Consider the following 23,041-nt stretch of genomic DNA (forward strand, 5'->3'; position numbering starts at 1 on the left):
ATTTATGGTATGATAATTACTGTGTGATTCTGCGTAACAGGTACAGTTACTACATTCAAGCCTGGTAGTCAACACTATGCGACTCCTGCCTCCAGTCCTGGTACCGTGCCTGTTTCTTCAGTCTTTCAGTCTGTATCGAGACCTACAACTAGCTCTGTGACAGGTCAACCATTGTCTAGACCAATGAATGTTTCAGGAACCTCACAAACACTGCAGAGACCTGGTACGGGATGTTTATCAACACAGCAGATATCTAGATCAAGTTCTGGAATATCACAACCTGTTAGCAGACCTGTAACGATTCCAGTAACAACACAGCCAGTATCAAGAAATACCACGATTCCTGAAATGACTCAGCCTGTACCTAGGCCAGTGGCTACAGTAACAACACAACCTGTAATATTAAATCAGGTAAAATATTATATAATAGTTTTAGCTACTAAAGGTTAAATTTCTGTTAAATAAGTAACATCCAAAACTGAGAAAGTTATTGTTCCTTGTTATATGTTGTATCACTTAAGAACTTAGAGCCCCTAAAGTGCATTTGTAGGAACATTTTTATGATACATAAGTTCTCTCCCAAGAAGCTAAATATTCCATTCACTTTGTGCTACACTTCATTTTGAAGTTGCCTAGTTTGCTTAAAACTTAAAGCTTCAATTTTTCAGACTTACATACAGCAATACACCCACAGTTGTGTGTAAAAGCTTCTATATCTATGTAAGGCTTTGGACTTCGGTAAAATTCAGATTCTTCATATAGGATGTGGTGAACATATGTTCTATTTCTGAAATGTAATTTTTTAATTTCCTTTTAAAAATGTTTTTTGCTAGAGTGTTCTGCAGCATACTAAACTAAGTTCCTGATTGAATAAATTGAAGAAACATAAGAATATATCTTAGGGAGCAAACTAATAGTCTAATAGTCTGGGCATTTAAATGAGGCTGTAGTTCATTTTGATATAAATTATAGATTGATGTCCACAATTTTGTATTAATTTCAAATATATATGTGATAATGCTAGATTACAAATGAGCTAATGCCTGTATTTTGTAATGCATAAAAAAATTTTTTTCTTTTGCTATTATTATTCTTAAACTGTATTGCTGAAGAGTATTTCAGGATGCAAGATGTGTGAATTTAATTAGTATGAATGTATTAAGCTAGCACTGTCCAACTGGTGGCCCACAAAGGGCTAACATGTAGCCCCTGGGTTCCCACCTGACCACCACTTCCCTTTTGGTTCAGCAACAGCAGCCAGAGTTTCAGGACTCCTTTTCCCTACTTCGGCTTCTGCTGCTTGACACAACCCTAAGGGGTGGAATGGGGCAGGTTGGGCAGCACCACATAGCCCACAGTGCCCGGGGGGGCGCTGATGACCTTGTTCACCTGTACAGTGCTGTAACAGGGGTGCCTGTGACTGAGCAGCTGAAGGTAAGGTGGGGCACTGTGCATCTGTGCAGTTCAGGGGCAAGAAGAGTACCCAAGTGGGAGGTATGCTGAGGGGCAATGTCTGTGCTCATGGAGTGTGTATGTGAGGGAGGGAGCCCCTGTGCATGCAGCAGGGAGGGAGCAGCAATGCATGCAGGGCCCCTGACCACTTAAGTGTTAGACTACCCTGTAATAAACTGAAAATAAATGAACAACGTAAATGGAAATGAGTTGGGAAATAAGTTTTGGATAGTTAAATCTTTCAGTTCCTTGCATTATGTTTTGTCTTTAATACCATCCTGTAATTTTAGGTCACTAACTTCATTTTAAAGACTCTTGTGAGTTAGGGAGTAAATAGCAACGTCAGCATTCCTTTTTGTTATGATGTCCTTTATGGTTGTTTTTCATCTTTTTTCTAGATGTTAGTGTGGTCTTTCTTTTTCAGGATTCCGAAATAATTCCATAGCAGTGTGTAGGTAGAATACACTTCATATTATCAAATCATGCCCTGTTTTTCATTCATAATTCCAGCTCCAGGTTGTACCCTTTATTTTCTTTTTTTTATTGATGTCTTTGAAATCTTTCATTATAATTAACATATCTCTTGTTATTAATGCACACTGAAGTGCCCGTTCAGTAGATGTGGCTGCCTCTAAGACATTAGAAGACACTGATCCCTTCAGATCAAATGACAGAACCAATTTGGATGAAAAAACACTTACAAATAGAACAAACAGCTCTAAAATATCAGTACACCTTTTTGTACATTCTTTTCTGGCAAAATATCTTCAATAGCAGTTAACCTAGTAAAATCACCTTGACTTTTCTCCAGAATAATCAAATAACAGTTCAGAAGAATAAAATATAGCCATGATATAATAGTACCAATGTTGGTTTTAGGGCCGTGTGAAATTTCAGAGGTGTTTCGGCCCGTTTTGGCACCCAAAACACCAAATCTGAATTGAAACGGAAGGCTCCGAAACATCTCTGAAATTAAACGAAACTATCCTAAACGTTTCAGAAAATTTTGGGGTTTCGAAGCAGGGCTTACAGGGAAACAGAAACTAAGAAGAGGGAGGCAAGAGGGGTGGGAGGACTGCTCTGATATTGACATCTGTAGTTGGCCAGTGTCTGTGATCTGTCCCTGAGGTCCCTTCCAATTCCAGTGCTCCGGGGAAGGGAGAGCTGCCTGCTGTCATCACGCACATAGATTTGGAGGCCCGTGTCCCCTGGGAGCAGTCTGACACAGCCCTCTCAGGGGGCATGGGGCCCTGGATCTGCATGCGGGATGACAGCGTGCTGCCACTGCCGGCAAGTAATACAAGTTTTGCTTTGAACAGTTTGAGGCGTAGTTTCACAAAAACCCCTGCACCTATCTCTGTGAAACTTGGCTGGCTTCATGCCCTCAGAAGGGGCTACCATCCCTGCAATTTTCACCTGAATCGGGCAAGAAGTGACAACGTTAAATGCATTTTAGTGATTCCCTATTATAGCCTATGGCTGAAATACCGAAACAGCATTGAAACTCTGAAACAGATTCGGCTGAATTGAAATGGGACAGTGATCTGAAACACCAGATCGAATCGTTGTCCCTCTGAAACGCTGAATCCGAAACCGAAACAAAATATAGCAGTTTCGCACAGCCCTACTTGCTTTCGTATAAGGACAGAGGAAGCCAGACTTAAAATGGAGCTTTTACATTAGCTGATGATTTAGTCTATCCTCCTTTCTGTACAGGCAGCATACAGAGTCCTTCATCCCAACCTAAAATTCAGCACAGACTGACTGCTTGAAAATGTTCTTAGCTTTTTTGGCCTGTTTTACAGCTAGTGCTGAGTTCCATACTGCCGCAGTTGCACTGCTAGCTGTATGTGGGTAACTACCTTAAAGATGCCATGGATAAATTAACGTGAACAGTGACAGCAGGGTAAGAATACTATTAGATTGATAACAGATGGGACATAACGCTCTTAAAACTTCTCAAACTGCTAGTAATATTTTTAACAGAACCAAAATAACATTTGCATCCTCAGCTGCTCTTAAAAATCAGACTCAATTTAGTAAGATTGGATGAGAAGGCTCATCAGAGGAGGGAATGACTTGTGATTTGTGTAAATTTGAGATTTTTTTTTTTTTAACTCCTGCAGGGATTACAGAAAGAATTTACAAGAAAAAATCCTTTTCTTTTGTTGCATTTGTACTGATGAGTGCCCTAGACTAGATGAGGCTTCTATTGTCATACTTGTGTTAGCACTGTCAACTAGATTTTCTCCTAAGAAGTTTAATCAACATGGTGGGTAAAAATGGGTAGTAAAAATTACAGTGGTTGCTATAGTCACTACAGGGTAGTCTTTTTTGTGTGGGTAGGCACAGCTTTGAGTAGGAGATCATCTATGAGATACTTGTATTGAAATGTGAAATAATTTGACTAAGCAGAAAAGTTATTTAGGGAATGTATTTACTATTATCCGTGTTTCAGTTTCTTAGTGCGAATGGGGGGGAGTGAAGAGAGGTCACTTTTTTTCCCTCTCTGCGGTGGAAAAAAAACTCCATTGAAATTTCATAGTGGATGCCCAGATATAGAAGCATCATTTATTGATTCTTCCAGCAACACGTCACATGTGCTGGCACAAGTTGTGGAAGGAAAGACATGAGACCCAAGTCAAGCGCCACCTCATGTGGTGATCTTATTATGGCAAGCCTTCTTAATTGTGTCCTTATTTTACCTTACTCTATTCATTTAGTCCATTATCAATCCAAGTTGTTGTCACTGCTTTTTGATATCCTTCTTCTTTAAAGAAACTAGCTCTGTAAAAGAAAAGTTGTCTCTACCAGCAGTAAAAAAACATGCAGATACTTATGTGAAATTGGTATGCTGAGGAAAGGGAAATAATATTGGGCAGTTCTTGATGGGGATTATATTTTGCCAGGGCCTATTTTTCTTACAGCATCATCTAGTTAAAACTAAAAATGAACTCATCTTTGTCATGTTCTTAATTCATTATGCTGCTTCTGGAAATTGTGTATATTCTCAAATTTATGTAGAATGGCCATTTGGATGAATGAGGCATGAATGACCAGTAACACTGGACATGGCAATAGAACTTTATTTTTCAGATTCATATGGTATATTATTTAGAGAAAGTGGTTATCATTGGTCTTTAGAAATAACCCACTAGAAAAAAATGAGTGTTTTAAAGTTTAACATTTTTGAATTGGTATGCAGAAGAATAGTTAAATTGGTTTGTATTTTTAAACGTTATGTTTGATGCTAGAAGGACATATATTTTAAATGAAATCTTAAAACCCTGGAAAACAGATTAGCATTTTCTATTGTATTTTACCCTAAGTAGTTATTACAGATTCTGCATCTTGACTTGTATTGGTTCCAGGTGCTATTAGATGATCAGGAAGCACAGTAGAGAAAAGAAGGTTTTAAAAAACCAAAAAAAGGAGAAGGGAAAAAGGAAAAGCTGATCTTGCTCTAGGGTTTTAATTTCAGTTCTTTAAATGCAGTTTGCTATCTTCAGAAATAACTAGTAAGTGTCTGAATTTAAGTAAGAAAGGGGAAAAAGCATTGCTTTGAGAGAGAATTCAACTTTTATTAGAAAGATTATCAAATCTGCCTAAATTAGTAGTTTGTACATTTTTAAGACCTTGTTGCCTTTCTGACAGCACAGGAATAGACAAATTACCCACAAATTAGTTGGGTCAAGTAGCTCTCAGCAGGATTTACGTTGTTAGTATTTATGGCGATTATAAAATCACTGTTTAGAAAAGGTGTGTTCTCTGCATCCATATGTACTTTAAAAAAGCAAATGTATGATACTGCAAAAACAACTTGCATTTCTATGTCGATTTTTTTTCACCTGCAGTTTTTAAAGTACCCTATAAAATTTAAGTGTCAAACTTTTCTCTTCTCTTTTGAAAATTAGGGCTATGTTATAAGTTCTCCACAAGCTGTACCAAATAATACGCCTGGGATATTGTTTGGCTTGAGACAGAACTCAGGAACTCCACAGTATCAGAGTGGAACAGAAATAAATATAACAGGTGGGTATAAATATATAAGTTAAAAACAAAAAATTAAAATGTAGTGTATCTTGTAACTCTCATGCAGCTATTGGAGTTATCATCTTAAAGATTTTTGAAGATAGTGCAGTTAGTTGTCTTTTATGAATAAGATTATTATTGGTTTGTATTCAGGAAAGTACGATGAAGCATCATGCTTCAAAGTTTTGCACTTATAAACTCAGATGCATTATATAGTAAACCTAACCGATATAGCTTTCTGATTGTCTACATGAAAAAATTACTTGCAGGCTCACTGGAAATGACTTTTTTGGTAGGGGAAGGCTTACTTGCAGCAAATACAACACTCTGACTAACATCAATGAAAGTGCCTGTCAGCCAGTAAGAGGCAATGGAGCAGTGCCAAAAGAACTTCCTGAATCTGCTCAGTGGATTCCTAAATGTCATTCCTTGTTTCCTGATTGCTGTAAATAGCAATTGGAGTGGACAGATCAAAGAGATCCATTTTGGGAAACTCAAGAGGGGAAAGAATAGCTGTTGTTTTATAGCCACCAATTTTTTTTTTAAAGAAAATTACTTATTTTTAGATGCATAATTGGCTGAATCAGAAACTGCTTATTGTGGCTAAATAGTATTTGTATTTGTAATTATTAATTATGGGATACTGTATTGCTTGTTAAATTTAACTTTAAATTTTAAGTGTCACTTGTGACGGCTAATGTTTTTCTGGTCACTGCACAGGTGGAGTTTCATTGTGGGTGAATGGATGGGATATACTACAATTTGATTACCGCTAAACTGTATTTGGCCGTTGTTTCTGTTCCTTTCACAAGATAACAATAAAATCAGGTGTTGTGAAGTAAAATGAGTAAGACAGAATTAAAACAATCCATTGGTGGCGGTGGTGGTTTCATGCTTGTAATTAAGGCATTTTCTATTCTTTTGTCATTCAATCCCAAAAGGTTGTCTCTTTCCTGTATCTTTACACACACTGTTGACATAGTCTTCCCCACCTTACCCCACATTCTTTCTAGATGAAATAAGTAATTTGTTCTGTAATTTTGATAAGGGCCTGATCTTGTAAAATGTTCAGTGAACTCTAAGCATCTGAATAATTCCATTAGAGTCAGTGGGACTATTTGCATATTTAGAAGTTCGACTTATGTTTATGCGTTTTTGTTGCATCAGCACCAACCAGGATTCTGAACTGAGGTGTTTTCATGCAGTTCATTACCTAGCTATTTGTATATATGTCTCTATAAAGTCATATAGATTAAAACAGGAATTTTTAAATCGCCTGCTTAATCATAGGGAACAAAGTTACCTTTTGGCCTTTGAGAGACAGCTGGCTCTCTCACAACACAATGTCGTGTAGGCGTGTCCAGAATACAGCAAGAAAATCCTATTGAAGACAACCAAACAACAAGTAAATTAGGAGTGAGCTGGCTTGATTTAATTTTGAGAATGGTATGTGCAGCAATAAAGACCCAAAAGTCAATATGAATAGGCAGTTAATTTCATAGAATTGTTAATGCTCCCTGCAACAAAATCTTCAATGAAACTGAGGGAGAGACAGCAGGAAATTTTGAACATTTAGCTCTATCAGCTTGCCAAGATGCTTTTAAAAGAACCTTGTGTTCTCAGGCTATCAGAAAGAGATGAAATTAGTGAAGTGCCTTGTTTGAGGATTTAATTATTTAGAAATACTCATGGGTCTTCATATTAATTGATAAGAATTAACAGCAATGACCTTTTCTAGAGTTAATATAAATTGGTTTTTAAAAAAGTACCCTGTCATAGGTAATTTATACTTAAGTGTCTGAAGTCCTAGAATAAGTTTTAAGTTAATTTTGTTTACCAAGTATTCTATCCAGTGGGAAGCATGGGTATGTACTTGCCTTTTGTTGAAGAAAATAAGGAGACTTTCACATGGGGTTTTTAGAAACGTAATGTTGCATGTATTATAGAACTTAATACTAACATGTGTTTAAGTTGGAGTTGTTTATAGTAACATCATTGAGTAATGGTAATTAATATTAAATAGAAAAAATGAAACATTCTTGTTACCAACATAAATATTTGTTTGTATTTGTAAAAATCAAGGAATATATGTCCCCTTCTGCATTGTTTTGCCTTTTACCTTACTCTAGGTTGGAGTTTTTTTGTTTTTGTTTTAAGATTGTCATGTTGATTCTCCCTTCATACTGGTGTAAATTGGAGAGAACTCATTTTAGTCACTGGTTGTAAGGAAGAACTCAGCTGTATTTGTGAGTGTTTTGTTAAAGTGGTTATGATCAGGTGACTGTTGGCAGTTCAGATTTCACAAGTGTCTTCCCTAATCTCCCACTACATTATTTCCCAATTCAGGAAGGCATCCCTGTTGAGGAAAACACTAAGCACAGCTTAATTGGAATTTACTTGTGCTAAATTGCTTCCTAAAATCAGGGGGATAGGCTCAATCCTGCTACCTGTTAGGTGTGTCTTTAGCCCTGTTACCTTGACAAGTCTTATTGAAATCAAAGTTAAGCATATCTGTAAGAATTAGAAGGATATAGGACTATATCATTTAATAATTGTCCTGTTAACTGGCATGCTGCTGAGATAAACCAGTTGCTTTTTTTCACTAGCTATTATCTAGTATTTGAATTATTTAGATTAAATACTTTTCATGGTGTAGCTGCAATTGCTTTTCAGTATACATCTGAATTTTGTTATTTACTGATACAAACAGGTTCGGATATTTTAAATTAATAACCATATTGACTCGAATCCAAGGCGAGGGCTTTTCCCCATGCAGCATGGGGAGGGAGGGAAGCCTCATCTTGGCTTGAAGTATGAAATGGAAGCCAATGGCTGCTGCAGCCCTGGATCTCGCTCTGGAACTAGAGCTACCACCTGCTCTAGGGTGAGGTGGCTCAAAGTGGCTTATGAGGTGGGGCAGACTGTGCAGGGAGGAAGCGCGGGAGAGGCTGCACAATGTGGGGGAGAAGCGCAGGGGAGACTGCAGGGGGAGGGGAGAGGAGAAGAGTGTGGGGGAGACTGTGGGGTCAGGGGAGTGGTAAAGAAGACTGCACAGTATCTGGGGAGCTGCCCCGGCCCTGGTCCTGACCTGGTCCAGTTGAGACCAAAGCTGCTTCTATTAATTGCACTGGTTTCGAGCTGGAGTCAAAGGCAGCAGCCTTGGGGTGGGGACATGTGGCAGGGGGAAAGTCATGGAGGAGGGGGCAGGCAATGGGGTAGGGGTCTGGCTGCCTGCTCACCCTCCTGCCCCCCACTTCTGTCCCTGCTGCAGTGGTGGGATGGGAGGAGGAATTTAAGACGACTCCAATACATGTAAATTAATAACAAATATATTATTTTCCATGTGTAGAATCTAATTCAGGGAGTTTGTATGAAAGTTGAAGTCACCATGGATTTGGGTAATAGTATTATACAAAAAACCCCCCACCTTAATATAAAATACTAGAATTTTATAATGCAGAACCACAGATAACAATCCAACTTCAGTGCCTGTGCTCTCCTGTTCCCTACGTGTAACATTATTGGAATTGCTTGCAAATTTTGCCTTTGAGTATAGCAAAATATTTTAGTAATGTGTTTGTGGGGGGAGGGTTCCAGAACACATCACAAGATTTGTGTTTAAAAATTCTTATTGGTGGGAATTATTACAAACTATATAAATGCTTAAAAGTAATTTTCTGATGTACATGACTCTTGCAGAAAGTTCCACTCAGGCAGTTCAGTCTGCCACACCAGTTACACAAATGCATCCGTTAGTTACACCTACAAGAATAGTGCCAATTGTGGTTCCGCAGGCCTGCTATACAAATACCTTCCATGGTACTGAAAAAAGAATAAACTTGTACCAGCTGCACAAAAGCCATTGCTGACCGATTCACAAAAGTGGTTAGCAGTGAAGGTATAAGTAAACAGAAGCACTAAAACCTAACACTTACCAATGAATAGCCTAGATCAGTGGTTCCCAAACTCTAATATACTGAGTACCACCAGTTTAAAATGATCCAGCTTTAAGTACCACCAGCAAATTTTTCATACCCATAGGCAACAGACCATGAATTAAAACAACATCAAAACCTTTAGTAATCATAAAACAAGCTGTGGCTTGAGAGTGACAGACAGACACACATACAAACACACAGTGCCCAGCAGGTAAGTCGGGGGAGAGAGGCAGATCAAGGTCCCTACAGTGAGGGATGAAATGGAGCAGGTGCAGGGGTGAATGGAACCCTGAGGCTGGGGTGGATCATGGGATGGAGCAGCGGGCGGCTCATCCAGAGACACTGGGGGAGGTGTGGGCAGGTGCCCCCCACCGAATCTCTGCATGGGGCAGAGGCAGGCTGCCTGCTGTAAACTGGATTCTGCACCATGCTGTTGTTGCCCCAGGAGCCTTGGGTGATGCCATGTGCTGGCTGCATTGTGTCCTCTGCCTGCCCAGTGGCAGCAGGCACATGGCATTCTGTGCAGCTCAGGAGGCAGCAGTAGCGCACTGCATAGTGCAGTGGCAACCCACTGCTCCCCAGGGGTTTTCTCCCATTAGGCTGGCTCACCCTGTCCACATGACACGGCCGGCACAAAGGAATCTTTCCAGGAACATGGGGGGCTCCACCCGCTGGGCGCACCCCAGGGCAGTCATGGGGGGGTACGTGCCCCTGTTCGGTGCATGGGCGCAGGTGAACTGCGCACTGGGCCCTGCACCACATGGTGCTGCCTTCAGAAGTGTGCAGGATGCTATTTGCCTGCCGCCGCTAGGCAGGCAGATGTGCTTGGCCAGTACACAGAACACACGTGGCGTCCCTCGGGTACGGAGGCAGTGGCAGCAGCAGCACAGTGCAAAGCACAGCACGCAGCCCATCTCTGCCTGGATCTGGGGGCACACCTACCCCAGAGTGCACACAGGACCCCACCCCTCTGCTGTATGGACAGGGCAAAGTGGGCTGAGGAGAGAGAACCCCGGGAAGCAGTGGGCTGCCCCTGTGCTCTGCACCATGCTATTGCTGCCTCCAGAGTTGCACGGGATGGCATGTGCCTGCTGCCACCGGGTAGGCGGAGGATGCAGTACAGCCATTGTGCAGAAGGCTGTGTGCAGTAGGTTGCATCTGGGCTCTGTGTGTACAGCTCCTCCCCCCAGCCTTCTGCAAACCACTTCCAGGTCATGTGCTTACCACAGTTTGGGAACCACTGGCCTAGATGTCATTTAAGTGATACCTTATTTCTCATTTTGCCCAGATATCATTTAAATTACTTTAGACAGAAGTGTGCGTTAGAAATATGTGTTCAGCATGTTCTCATATAATAGTTGTGCCCAAACTTTCTAGGTAGTGGTCTAGATAAGTGATTCAGGGTTGGTCTATAAACGGGATTCAGGGCCTGTGATTAACCTTTGGACCCAATTCCTGTGTGGAGTCAGGCAGTCTGGTGCATGGCCCTGGCTTGGTGCACACTGTATTGGACCTATGGCCCCACCCCCGTACACCAGACTGATCCAGTGCACAGAGCCATGCCATCTAGCTCCAGCGTTTGGAAATTGGGCAGCAGGGGAAACATGGCAGTGTTAATTCCTGGACCTGTGGGTAGCCCTGCAATTCAGATGACATGGCTCCGCAAGCTGGAGGTTGAATACCATTAATTTATAACATTCAGGAAAAAAACAGCCTTTGAATCATTAGAAGCAAAACAGGGCTTTTCATGATGGTTAAATGAAAGTCTAATAACAAAGCTGAAAATTAACTAAAAAATCTTTTTCTTTGTGGGTGATTCTCCCAAGGATTAAAATATTTTTAGTAGCATTCCTATTATATTTGTGAAACCTTTATAGTTAGTGCAATACGTCTTGCATTTTTTTAACATGATATGGAATGCAAGTTATCTATGTTTATATTGCAAATTACAGTGTGTATGTAGATGTTACTGTGTAAAAGTGAAATCTTAATTTCCCTTTTTTCGTAGGAAAGTGAACTCTATAATGGTTTTGCTTAAGAATAGCTATCCCTTATTTGTTTGCAAGTATTGCTTGCCAGATTGTAAACTCTACCCAAGAAGTATGATCTAAGTGAAGTTTGAGAACGTGGAAAGGTCTATTTTTTGTTCTTCTCTTAAGCTTCCTTATCTGGTGGTAGTATCTCTCAGGCCAGTCCACATTATAGTTTTTAGCAGGTAAAAGTCTTATTCTGTTAATTTACTGTGATTCCAAGTAGCTGTTTTGCGCCCAGGAACTGCTTGGCATGTAGGGATTCTCCATCGTGCCCACTTCTTTTCCTGGATTATTTGTTTACCGGGATGGCTACAAGATAGTTCTCCACTTAGTTCTTCAGGCTAGGGACAGACATTCAAAAAGCCTGAGCCTGAATTGATTCAGTCTTTTCAGGTTAGTCTAACCTTGCTAGGCTGAAACATTGTGTAACTGGATAGATATTCTCTCTGGACTGAGGAAATTCAGGCTCATGCCTGCATGGCTCAGGCTAGAAGCCAGGGGGTGCTAGAGCAGCCCTCTCTTCCTTTCCACAGGAAGCTGAGCAGAGTTGGGGCATGGTCATGCCCCAGCAGGATGCTTTGATTAGAGTGGTCTGCCTGCACTTGCTGGCTGCTCAAGGGGCTGGAGTGTTGCCAGACCTCAGCACCCTGCTAGCACTCTGAGGCAAAGGGAGGTGTGCAGTGCATGCATCTGTTGATGATACCAAGCTTTTGTATCTCCTTCCCTGTTTCTTTATACTGTCTGCAGCAAACTGACAGGCAAGCAAGCAAGCAAGCCAGCAGGACGCTGATAACAGTGTTTATCACCTCATCAGGAAAACAAAAGCCTCTCTCCATTAATTCAAACTGTTCTTAAACAGCTTACTGGCTGACCTGTTGATTAGCTCCAAAGAGCCCTAAGCAGTCACTGTTCTGTCTGCCTTTCCCAGTGCAATTGGACGGATGCACGCGCGCGCAGCATTAGCTAGCATATCACATGCCTAGGGTCTGTGAGCCTGGGATCTGTGCTATGGTGGGGAGTGGTGGATCCCTGCTTATCTAGCAAGCAGTGAGGGGGGTGTGAGGGCTAGGGCAGGGGGAAGCCAGGCAGACCCTGCTGTCTCTGCCGGAGCTCCAGCCAGGGAGCAGAGGGGAGGGATCAGCCCTGTTGTGGAGCAGAGAGTCCTGCCCAGCCCAGAGAGCATGCTGGGATGCTGGGGGAATTTGGACAGACATTGCATAAACCGGTTTGAGCCAAATCAATTAAGTCTGATACTACATTCAGCCAGGTTTATTTTAAACTAGTTTCAGCTATTTTCAAACTGGTTTATCTGCACTGAACATTTGTTTTGTTATTCAGTGTCTCGTAAATTCTTTTTAGTGCAGCATACTACTGGGAGAGAGATGCACAGATTTTTGTTGTGGCTCCAAAAATCAGGTCATTGGTCTCACATGTATTTGGTGTTTCCATATCGTAGTAGCAAATTGCTGTATGCTGCAGGTCTCACTAAACGTTTGGAAGTTAATTCAGTTTATCTAAAAGGGTAAAAATTTATTTGCCGGGGCAACACCATTTCATGGATTACTAGATTTTATATACAATGTAACTTCTGTTTTATAAAATACCTTGCATACTAACTGAGACCTCAGTGTTTTACAGTTATATAATTAAACCAGAAGTGACTACAAAATAAGGAGGAGAGGCAGTGGAAGTAAAGACAGAGTGAAAGATTTATCGTTTGAGGAGAATTTGAAAGGTAGATCTAAATGGCAGGGGTAAGACTGATATTTTCACATAATTAGACTGTGAGAAAGCATGAAAAAGTAAGCCAGTGAAGAGAAAACGGAAAGACAAGCAACTTCAAAGGCAGCCTGGCATGAGTTTGTGAAGAGTTACAAATAATGGGCCTTCACTTTCCTTTTATTACTTCTTTACACAGCATTCACTTCAGAATATTGTTGGTCAGACATAATTTTCTTACTTTCTAAACGGCTTATTGTATAAACCAAGTTTTTATAGTTATTTAGGCTTATCCATCCATTAAAGAGTAGGTATTGGTAAGATGTTGGTAATATGCTGTGAAACAAACAAACAAACAAACTGAGGTTTTTTAATTTAAACCACTGTAGGTCTGAATGAGAGTGTTTTTGTATCTAAGCGTCCTGCTGCTTCCGAAGGCAACAATGTTACTCCAAAAAAGGCCAAGCCTAATGAGGTTGGTGCTGGAAGCAATTCAGCTGTATCACCTTCAGTTAAATCTCCAACAGTAACACCATCTCAAAATGTATCTTCAAAAGGTAGGGTAGACTCACAATGGTCTAGCTGTTAATCCATGTATTTGTTCCATGGAAAAAGCTAGTACTAATGCAATGTTAAAGCTAAACAGTCAACACTCAGAAATTAAGGTTGTGTAGCTCAGTAACACTGCCTGACCCTCGTGCTTATTCCTCAAAAAAATCTCTTTTCGTGTTAACATTTTTTTCTAATATTTATATATAATGCAAATGGAGATCTTACAAATTTATATAAATTATGGTATGTGTTGTCTTCAGATTTAGCTTGTTTTAACTCTCTCTATAAAAACAAGCCAAGAGAAAAGGTTCAGTAGTTGTGAGGATGTGACTGTTTAATGTTGAATACCCCTTAATTCATCACATTAACATAGACTGTTTATAGAAAGGAACTGACTGATAAGATTTCAGGAACTCCTTAGCTGCAGAATTTGACATTTGGACAGGATATTAAAAAAAACCCTACTTTTTACCTTTTTCTGTTTTTAATAGTAGTGGTGTTGGTTTATTTTTAAAAAGCCTACTTTTCCCCAAAGAGGTAACTTATTCTAGCTGTTTTAAATAGAATTATAGAATAGGTGCATAACTAGATGTTTCCCAAGCAACTAGATTTCACTTGGGTTACAGATTCCTGAACTTGATGTGCTATTTTTCCACCTCAGTCTCCTGGCCAAAGAAAGTAAAAATGGATGCTGAACTTTTCAAGAGCTGTTTTCATACTACTTGTAGCTTTTTGAGCTGTTGTGTGTGATTACATGATCCCCTTATTTGCAACTCTTGTCCACAGCCTTTTTTTCACCCCAACTAGAAAGAGGTGGTTCCAGTAATTCTGAATGTTACAGCAAGAAAATTTCTTCCAGGCCACATTGGATCCTTGGCAAACAAAATTAAGTTGCAGCTTAAAATGTACAGAAAGATTTTTCAGATTTATTTTTATTAAAACAAGTAGGTAAAGAATAATTATGCTGTTCAGTTAAAATCTGGTTTTATGACAGTTTCTTGAAGTAATTCAGTATGAATGTAGAAAATTCATAATCTAGCACTGTGGCACCACAGAACAACAGGTCTTGCTACAGACTTAATTTCCTTACTTGGCTTGTCCCTAACTGTAATTTGTTAAAATGCTTTATAAAAACTAACAGAAAAAATTTGCAGCCTTGTGAAGGTATGTTCTTTTGCAATGATCATCCACTGAAAAGGACTTTCTGCCTGTTATGAATCTTATAAGTACTGCTGTCCTCAAGGGAGAATCCATTAAATCCATGTCACTTCATGGACCGAATTGGAGCGAGGGGGAAATGATCCGATAGTCCACTTGGCTGTCAAGTGGTTACTAATGTATGCTTACTCATTCACTTATATGTTGGATGTATTTATACTGACTGTTTTTGATTTTTGTTTATAGTCTGGCAGGCTACAATTTAATGCCAAATAATCCATATGTAAAACTTCTCCCTTACTTATTTCCTAACGTCTAAATTGATAACCCAGCATGGAGTCCTCCATGCACTGCTTATACACGAGAGATTTTTTTTTTTCTCCATTAAGTTCCTGGTTCTGATTTTTGGTGGCTCCAAGAGAACTGGGATCCCAGTTGTAAGTAGTAATCACAAAAGATAAGCTATCATAAAGCTTAAATAAAGTTTGTTTGCTATCTGTTAACTAATACATCCGTAAGAGAAATGCTACTTGCTCATTCCTGGTATATGAGACACTGCCTTACTCTTTAGAAGGCCCCTAGACACCTTCGCTCAGTGGAAATGATGCAACTGAACAGGCCTATTCTCCTAGTTGAGAACCAGACAGTAAAAGTCCTTTCTGAAATTATCAGGTGGAATGGTGTTCAGATCCTGATACAACAGTGGTTGACAACCTTTTAGGCTGAGGGCCAGTTTGGGTCAGACATGTGGGCAGGTGCTAGAACCCAGCTGCCACTGCTGCTTGGCTCTCTAGCAGCATGGGGAGGCTGGCTGCCACTGAAGCCACACTTCTGTGGGATGTAGGGTGCCAAGTGCTGTAAAATAGAAAAACTTTTTGTATATGTTCTTCTGAGAATTGATGCTTTCAGAATTAAAAAAAAAAAATTCCTAAATGCTGTTGTATGAGGTACAGAAAGAAGACAAAGACTTTTCTTAGGGCTTTAATAAACAGATCATTGATCACACACTCTTACGTAGGATTTTGGACTTATCCTAAGATTTTGTGCAAGTTGTTCACCTATGTACTTTGACCAAACAGATTCAACCCAAACGGGATTTGAAAAAGGAAGTGTAATTATAACGGAAGTTGGAATTCGGTCCTTATTGATTGCGACCCCTGCCACATCAGCTAAAATATAGTTTATTTTAAACTATATGTTTTGTGGGATCATATATTTTCATTATAATCAATTTTGTGATGGTGAATATGGATTTATAAAATTTTCTTTGCATTTTACAGATGCTAACACTACATCAAGCAGTGTTAAAAATGGAGCACCATTTCCGCGAGCTTGTCCACAGTGCAATATTCATTTTAATCTTATGGATCCTTTAAAAAACCACATGAAGGTAAAAGATTTTTGAGTTGTTGAAAAGTAATTACAAACTTTTGTGAAACTAAATAAAGTTATGAAAGGGGACATCATATTTTATTTAAGAAGTTGATAGATTATCTTTTGAATATTTTAACCAAGGGCCCAGACCTGCGAGTTGCAAAATGTCTTCCAATCCCAAGGAAGAGGGGAAAATAGAAAAAGGAGCAAATTAAGAGAAATTTTCACTTTTTCCCCATTGTTTCTGATCTTTTTCAAAAGTGCATGTTTCATCTTGTATTAAAATCTTGTAGTTACATGTATCCCATTTCTATGACAGCCTTATATCTCTTATTATGGCATTAGATAATCCTCAGCTCTCACATGGAAATAATATGGACTGTTCTATAACTGAGCCCTGTATGTCTACAGTCCAAGATATGGTGTTTTCAGGGGCTTGAAACAGTTTAAGCAAATAGATGCAGCTTGCAAAATGGAGCAATTTGTTCTGTTCCTCTTCTTCCCCAGCCAAAAATCTAAAGCATAATCAAAAATGATATATTTAATATATAGATAATCAAGTACAGCTGTTTGACTTTGATCTGTGCCTCAACTTTGGTCCTACAGAAGTTATATTTATTTGGTGGTTTCGATGCTAAAATTCATTATAAAAAAGAGGATTTGTGTGGTTATAACTAATCAGATTTTTTTTCTTAAGAATGAATACACATCTTCAGTAACTCTAGCTAGGATAAATATATTGAATCTGCCATTTTTTTTCTTGAACAGAAAATAAGACTATTGCCAGCCAAGGTCAGAGAAATTAGTACTGTACAAGTAGGCACTGTATCTAGCAAAAAGGAACACCTTTCCTCTGTAACATTCTGGTTTTATTCACTGTTGAAGACTTGTATAGTACCTTTTCTCCGAAGAATTTGATACTTTCTAAATATTAAGTTTTATAATACAGTTGATTGATATGTAAATGTCTTCATTTTTAGATAGGGAAACTGAAGCTGTGGCTTCCCATTTCTGTATTCAACAGCAGAATTTGGAAGAAACTTCTGGTGTTGGTACTGTTGATCCTTTCTGATCAGTTCAACCAATTCCTTTGCCAGAATGTCTTTCTTTAATATAAAATAAACCAAAAAACGTATATGAAATATAAAATAAACCAAAAATAAAAAATGCTTAGAACTTTTTCCATAGTTCACAGTAAATTCATGCTTTATAGCTAACTATGTTGTTTGCAAGGCAGATGTTTTATTTAATTAAATTATTACTTTGGGAAGGCAAGTAGCTCCTTACTGAAAAAAATGGAGATTGAGAAAGTGAAGTTGTAGTGTTTATTTCAAAAGGTTTTAGCCATTGTGTAAGAGAAGATATTAATTCTGCCTTGTGATCTATGCTTCTCTTAAGAGAAAAAAAATACCAGTATTTAAATTGTCAAGCCTTTTCTAATCTAAATCTCACCCGTATATACTTACAAACTTTCAATGCAAAAGTGGGATTATAGGCAAGTAGGGTTGGAAAGGAGCCTCAGGAGGTCATCTAGTTCAGCCCCCTGCTCAGGGCATGTTCTTCTATGACTAAATCATCCCAGTCAAGTGTCTCTCTAACCTGCTCTTGAAAATTTCCAGGAACGGGGATTCCACAACTTCTCTAGGTAACCTTTCCAATCGTTAACTGCCTTCATACCATTTAGATTATATATCTGTTCAGGAGCAAAGGCATAACACATTCCAAATTTAAATGAAATGGAAATGCAGATGTCGTCTTTATTGTTTTATTTTGATAATTCTTAAAAAACTAGCGGTTTAGTACAATTTGGTAATTCAGACTTGTGTCTCTTTCAGTATTGCTGTCCAGATATGATAAATAATTTCTTTCCGGGAATGACCAAAACGGAATGTTCACCAAGTAATACTCCTGAATCTGAGAAAGGAAAATTGATTATGTTAGTTAATGACTTTTATTATGGAAAACATGAAGGTGATGTCCAGCAGGTACAACAGGAACAGAAGACTCATACAACTTTTAAGTGCTTCAGCTGTCTGAAAGTTCTTAAAAATAACATAAGGTATATCTGTCTACTCATTCACTTCTGTAATTTAGTCACTGAATATATGTTTAAATTGTGATGTCAGAATTGTTTCTCCTGTGGAGAACTAATATAAAAATAATACAGTCTTAAGTAAGATCAGATGTTTTTCTACTTCATGTGAATGTTGGGAGTTAAATTTTGTACAGATTAAAATGGTTAAAAAGGTAAACTATAGTAAATTGTAATAAGATAGTTATGGTGCTATGGGAATGAAAAGAGCAGGACATTACTACCTCCTTACAGTGTGCCACCCAGATTGATGACATTATCAGTAGATTTCACTATAAATCCCTCTAGGGATCCTCAGTGAATAATAGTTGGTGGTTTACCCTATGTAAGAACTCTTCTTTTGATTAAATAACTTCACTTTCAAATACAGCAAAAAACATTGGTAAGCTGTTTTAATAGGCAGGCCATTTTGTATCACAGTTGCTTTGGCAGTTAAAGTCATAGTTCTTTCTCATAAGGAAGCTGAAGTAGCAGAATGTAAAGCTGAAAGACGGACTGTGCTTTCAAAGGGCACAGTCTGCAAGTTAAAATGAACAGATTTTTGCTAATATTAAACCCATATCATTAAAATAAAACAAAAGGTTCTTGTAATTGCAGGCATTAAAATCACTATTACATACACTTAAAACCTAAGTCACAAGTAAAAGCACTAGTAATTTGTCTTTTAAGCAGCTGGAAAATATTGTATGCTGTCAGACCTTCAAAGGATTTACTCTCATGGTTTTATAGTTGCTGTTGGCTGTGGCATTTCCTTCCTTTCAATTTATCGTAAAAACTGTAAACAGTATTTGATGTGGATTGAAAAAAGTTTTCTTTTTGTAGGCATAATGGCTTTTACTGTACAATAAGAGCTTCTCTTTTTTGATATCCTCTTGAGAATACTCCATAGGAAATGGTCCTAAAACATAAGAATATTTTTATGTAAAAGATTATTGAACAAAATTCTTGATTTTACTAATGAACTTAATTGATAATAACATATTTTAGATTTTTTAGTGAACAGATTGTGTTTTCAAAACATGCATATCTTGGAGTTTTACTTCTAGCCAGAATTGACTGGTGCACTTTAAACTTACAAAAATGTTTTTGACTTTGTTTGCACCAGCCAGTATAAGAGCCTAAAATAAAGTCTTACTCTTATGTGGTAGAGGGTATGGGTGGGTGGGCATAGGTTTGTGGGGTGCTGTGGGTACATGGTGTGTTTGTGGGGCAGTTGGATAGGTGTGGTGGTGTGGGTGGGGATGGGATTTGTGGGGAGACTGTGTGGCTGGGGAGGGTTGTGGCTTGTGTGGAGTGGGAGGATGTCTGAGGTATATAGGGAGTCTGGGTTGTGCATGTATAGCAGTGTGAGGGGGGTATGTGTGTGGGTGTGGAACTCTACACACACACACACACACACACACACACACACTCTCTCTCTCTCTCTCTCTCTCTCTCTCTCTCTCTCTCTCTCTCTCTCTCTCTCGTGCACTTTCTCTTGCTCTCTCCTCCCTCCCTCATTGCCTGGAGCCCCTGCCAGTGCTCCTGCCAGCCTGGACTCTGCACTCCTGGCCCTGAGGCACTGGCACAGGCCCCATACTCCCACCTACCTGCCACCGCTTTCTCCTCCTGTTTACCACTGTTGCCCTTCTCCTGCTGCTTCCGAATCTTCCTGCCTGCTGCTGCAACTTCCCCGTTTCCCCCTGACTTGTTGTTCCCAGCACGGCTGAGAGCACAAAATGCAGCAGGAGCTGGCCTAGCCTGGCCGGCACTGCACAGAGCCAGCCAAGAATCGCAGGGTCCAGGGTGGGCCAGGTCAGCTCTTGATGTGTTGGCTCCTGTGGTCCCGGTGATGCATCTTAAGAAACATGCAGTGCCAGAATGGCTGTCAAGGGGTAGAGGTGGGGAGAAGCGGTGGCAGCAGGTGGGGAAATAGTGGTGGCTGGTGGGCGGGTGTGAGCACAGAGACAGCTGGGTGGGAGCATGCTGGTGCCCTGGGGCCAGGCCTGGCTGGCAGGGGCCCAGGCTGGCAGTGGCTCTATGGAGCTGGGCCAGCCTCCCCCCTCTCCCTGATGACACAGCTCAGCCTGGCTCCCTGCTGGGCTTTGCCAGCCCAGGCCCCACACTCCTGCTGCCCTGCCCTGGCACCAGGGCATTTGCGCGGGCCCCATGCTCCTGCCTAGCTGTCACTGCGCTCATGCTTGTCCACCCACTCGCTGGTGCTTCCACCACCACATCCCTGCTTTCCTGCCTGCTGATGCTGCTTCTCCCCACCCTCTGCCCACTCACCAGCCACTCCAGCACCACGTGGTTCCCAGCTGCATCACCAGGGCTGCAGGGCAGTGGGAGCCGGCACGGCCTGGCCCCAAGGACTGGAGCAGTCTCTTGCATCCTCCCCTCCCCTCTGAATTTTTAGCTGAGTTGCACATCTGGATGGATGGAGGGAGGGGGGCAAACAGCCCCAGGGTTGCAAGGTTGGAAGTCTGCTTAGGTGGAGGCTTCCGGTTGGTTGGGGAGGGTTTGGGGTGGGGCAGGGCTGGGTGGGCCTTACTGCTGCAGTTGCAGAGTCCTGCCACCAGCTCCCCCTGGGTCCTGCTTCCACTGGTGCCTTGTCGTCTTTGACAGGCAGCTACAGGCAGATGATAATTAATTTTTTAGGGGCCTTGCAGGCCAGATAGAATGGCCTGGTGGCCCGTGGGACATATTTTGCCCACCCCGCCTTAGATGCTGAGCCAACATCAAGGTTTCTTTTTTTCCCGCCCCCCACTGTCCAGGATGTTCTTATACAATCTGTTGGATGGATTCCTGTTAACTTTTTTGGAATTGTTTTCTACTGTGGATTACCATTGGTGCCATGGGAATGTCTCTTCCAAAGCAAGCTAATGGGGAAAAAATGCACTTAATTTTTGTCTGTTTGTCTAGCTTAAACTTTCAGCCATTGAATCTTGTTATGTGTCTGTTTGCTAATTAAATAACCCTCTACTTTTCAGGAATCTTTTCATGATATAGGTCTTTCTGGACTGTAAGTTGTCTTTCAGCCTTTGCTAGTATAAAGTAAAAAGGCTGAGCTGCTTTAACTTTTAACTGAAACCAAATCTTCTTGTATACCCTTTTTTGTGCCTCTTTCTGAATCCTTTCCATTTTATCCACATGTGCTAGATACAGTATTCCAGTAATGGTCTTCTGAAGTTAATATACAGTAATAATACCAACTCCTTATTTTCCCCTGAATATTTCCCTGTTTGTACATACTTGTACAGTACATATTACTGTAAGTAGTTTTAGCTGCCTTCAGATTTGGAGCTCATATTCAGCTGGCCAACCACCATCACCTTTGCAATACCTCCAAGAACTGACTTATCCTTGTCATTATTTACCAGTCTGTAACCTTTACTACTAGCTATGACTAGCGTGACTACACAGCCTGACTTGCTAGAGGGGGTCTCCTACCTTCAGGACCTGTGGATACCTTTGAGAGAGAATGATTGAAATGTAGATATGATCAATAATACACACCCCTGTTGCCACTTCTGCCACCTCCTCCTTCTCCCCTGTACTTCAGAGGTTTAGAAGTGGAGGAGAACTGGGAGTGATGATTATATTAGGTGATGGTTACCATTTTGATTGATGGATTGTGGGCTTTGATTAAGCACTTTTGCTCTCCTCTCGGCTCATGTTAAAACTCCAAGAATGTGCCATGGCTTCATAGTGAAATTGATGACTCCTAGGTTGTGCTCTTGTGGACCAGTGCATTTATGCATTAGTACTTACTTTTTCCACATTTAAGTTTCTCTTAAAAACCCATTTCTGCCATGTTGCTCATAAGGAAAGGAATCGACTTGTCTATGAACTTCCTGTTTTTTATGAGGGGGTTCCTCTTTCTCTTAGATTCTAAAACTTAAGTTATAGGCTATGTGTAGCAAGGGTTCTTTTCTTGAAAGTGTGGAAAGCATCAAGCATATCTTAGAATTATCATCAAGGGAAATACCAAGTGGCTTAGCCTTCTTATAGATCAGATGCCTTCTATATTGATCTTTAGGCTAGCTCCTTCAGACCTTTTTATTAGGATGTTCATTGTACATACATCATTGGCAATCTCATCACAGCACTAAAGCTTTTGGAGTAGTGACATTCTTTCTTTTGAAAGCTTCAAAAATTATCATCTATCCTGAAGATATGTTGTACCACGAAAACTTCTAGAATTTCCAGAGTTGATGGAGGAGGTTTCTGGATTCAGCTACCAATACCCTCACTGCTGATCCAGTTTTGACGCTTGATAGCTTCAGGCTTCTTGTGAAGCTGCAGTTCTACACAGGGGTGTGCAAAATGGGCTGTATTTGATTCGGATTCTGATTTGGTCCGAATCAGGGACAGTGATTCGATTCGTTGATTCAGATCACTGTCCCAATTTCAATTCGGCCGAATGCGAATCGGAAGATTCAGTGCTGATTCGGAGAATCAGCGATTCGGCCATAGACACAGCTTTACATGTTTTTTCTGTGTGCCTCAAGGTACCAGGTGCCACCTGTGAATGCTGCGATGGTGGGGCAGATGGAGCAACCCATAGGAGCATGGGTGGGAGAGGCCTCCATGTGCTTGGTGGCAAACCTGGAAGTACTTCCAGTTCACTTCTGGGTTTGCCACCAAGTGCGTGGCGGGGGCACACCTCTCTGGCTCAGTAATCAGGTGTGGGTGGATGCTGGGTGCCCTGC

At 40.5% G+C, this 23,041-nt stretch overlaps 1 protein-coding gene across 9 annotated transcripts in view; it reads left to right on the plus strand.

Annotated features, from left to right (window-relative positions):
- ZNF280D (zinc finger protein 280D) overlaps window positions 1-23,041 on the plus strand; it is an 84,053-nt gene that overhangs the window by 24,955 nt on the left and 36,057 nt on the right. For 8 of the 9 annotated variants that reach the window (XM_019533509.1, XM_019533510.1, XM_019533512.1 and 5 more), the window contains 5 exons: window positions 41-411; window positions 5,367-5,484; window positions 13,564-13,731; window positions 16,165-16,274; window positions 18,094-18,317. In XM_019533509.1, coding sequence (XP_019389054.1) covers window positions 41-411; window positions 5,367-5,484; window positions 13,564-13,731; window positions 16,165-16,274; window positions 18,094-18,317 — 991 coding nt within the window. The remainder of the gene's footprint in view (window positions 1-40; window positions 412-5,366; window positions 5,485-13,563; window positions 13,732-16,164; window positions 16,275-18,093; window positions 18,318-23,041) is intronic. The other variant, XM_019533514.1, reaches the window with a different exon arrangement.

Source organism: Crocodylus porosus, unplaced genomic scaffold (genome assembly GCF_001723895.1).
Source record: "Crocodylus porosus isolate Cpor-Errol unplaced genomic scaffold, CroPor_comp1, whole genome shotgun sequence".
Taxonomy (NCBI): domain Eukaryota; kingdom Metazoa; phylum Chordata; order Crocodylia; family Crocodylidae; genus Crocodylus; species Crocodylus porosus.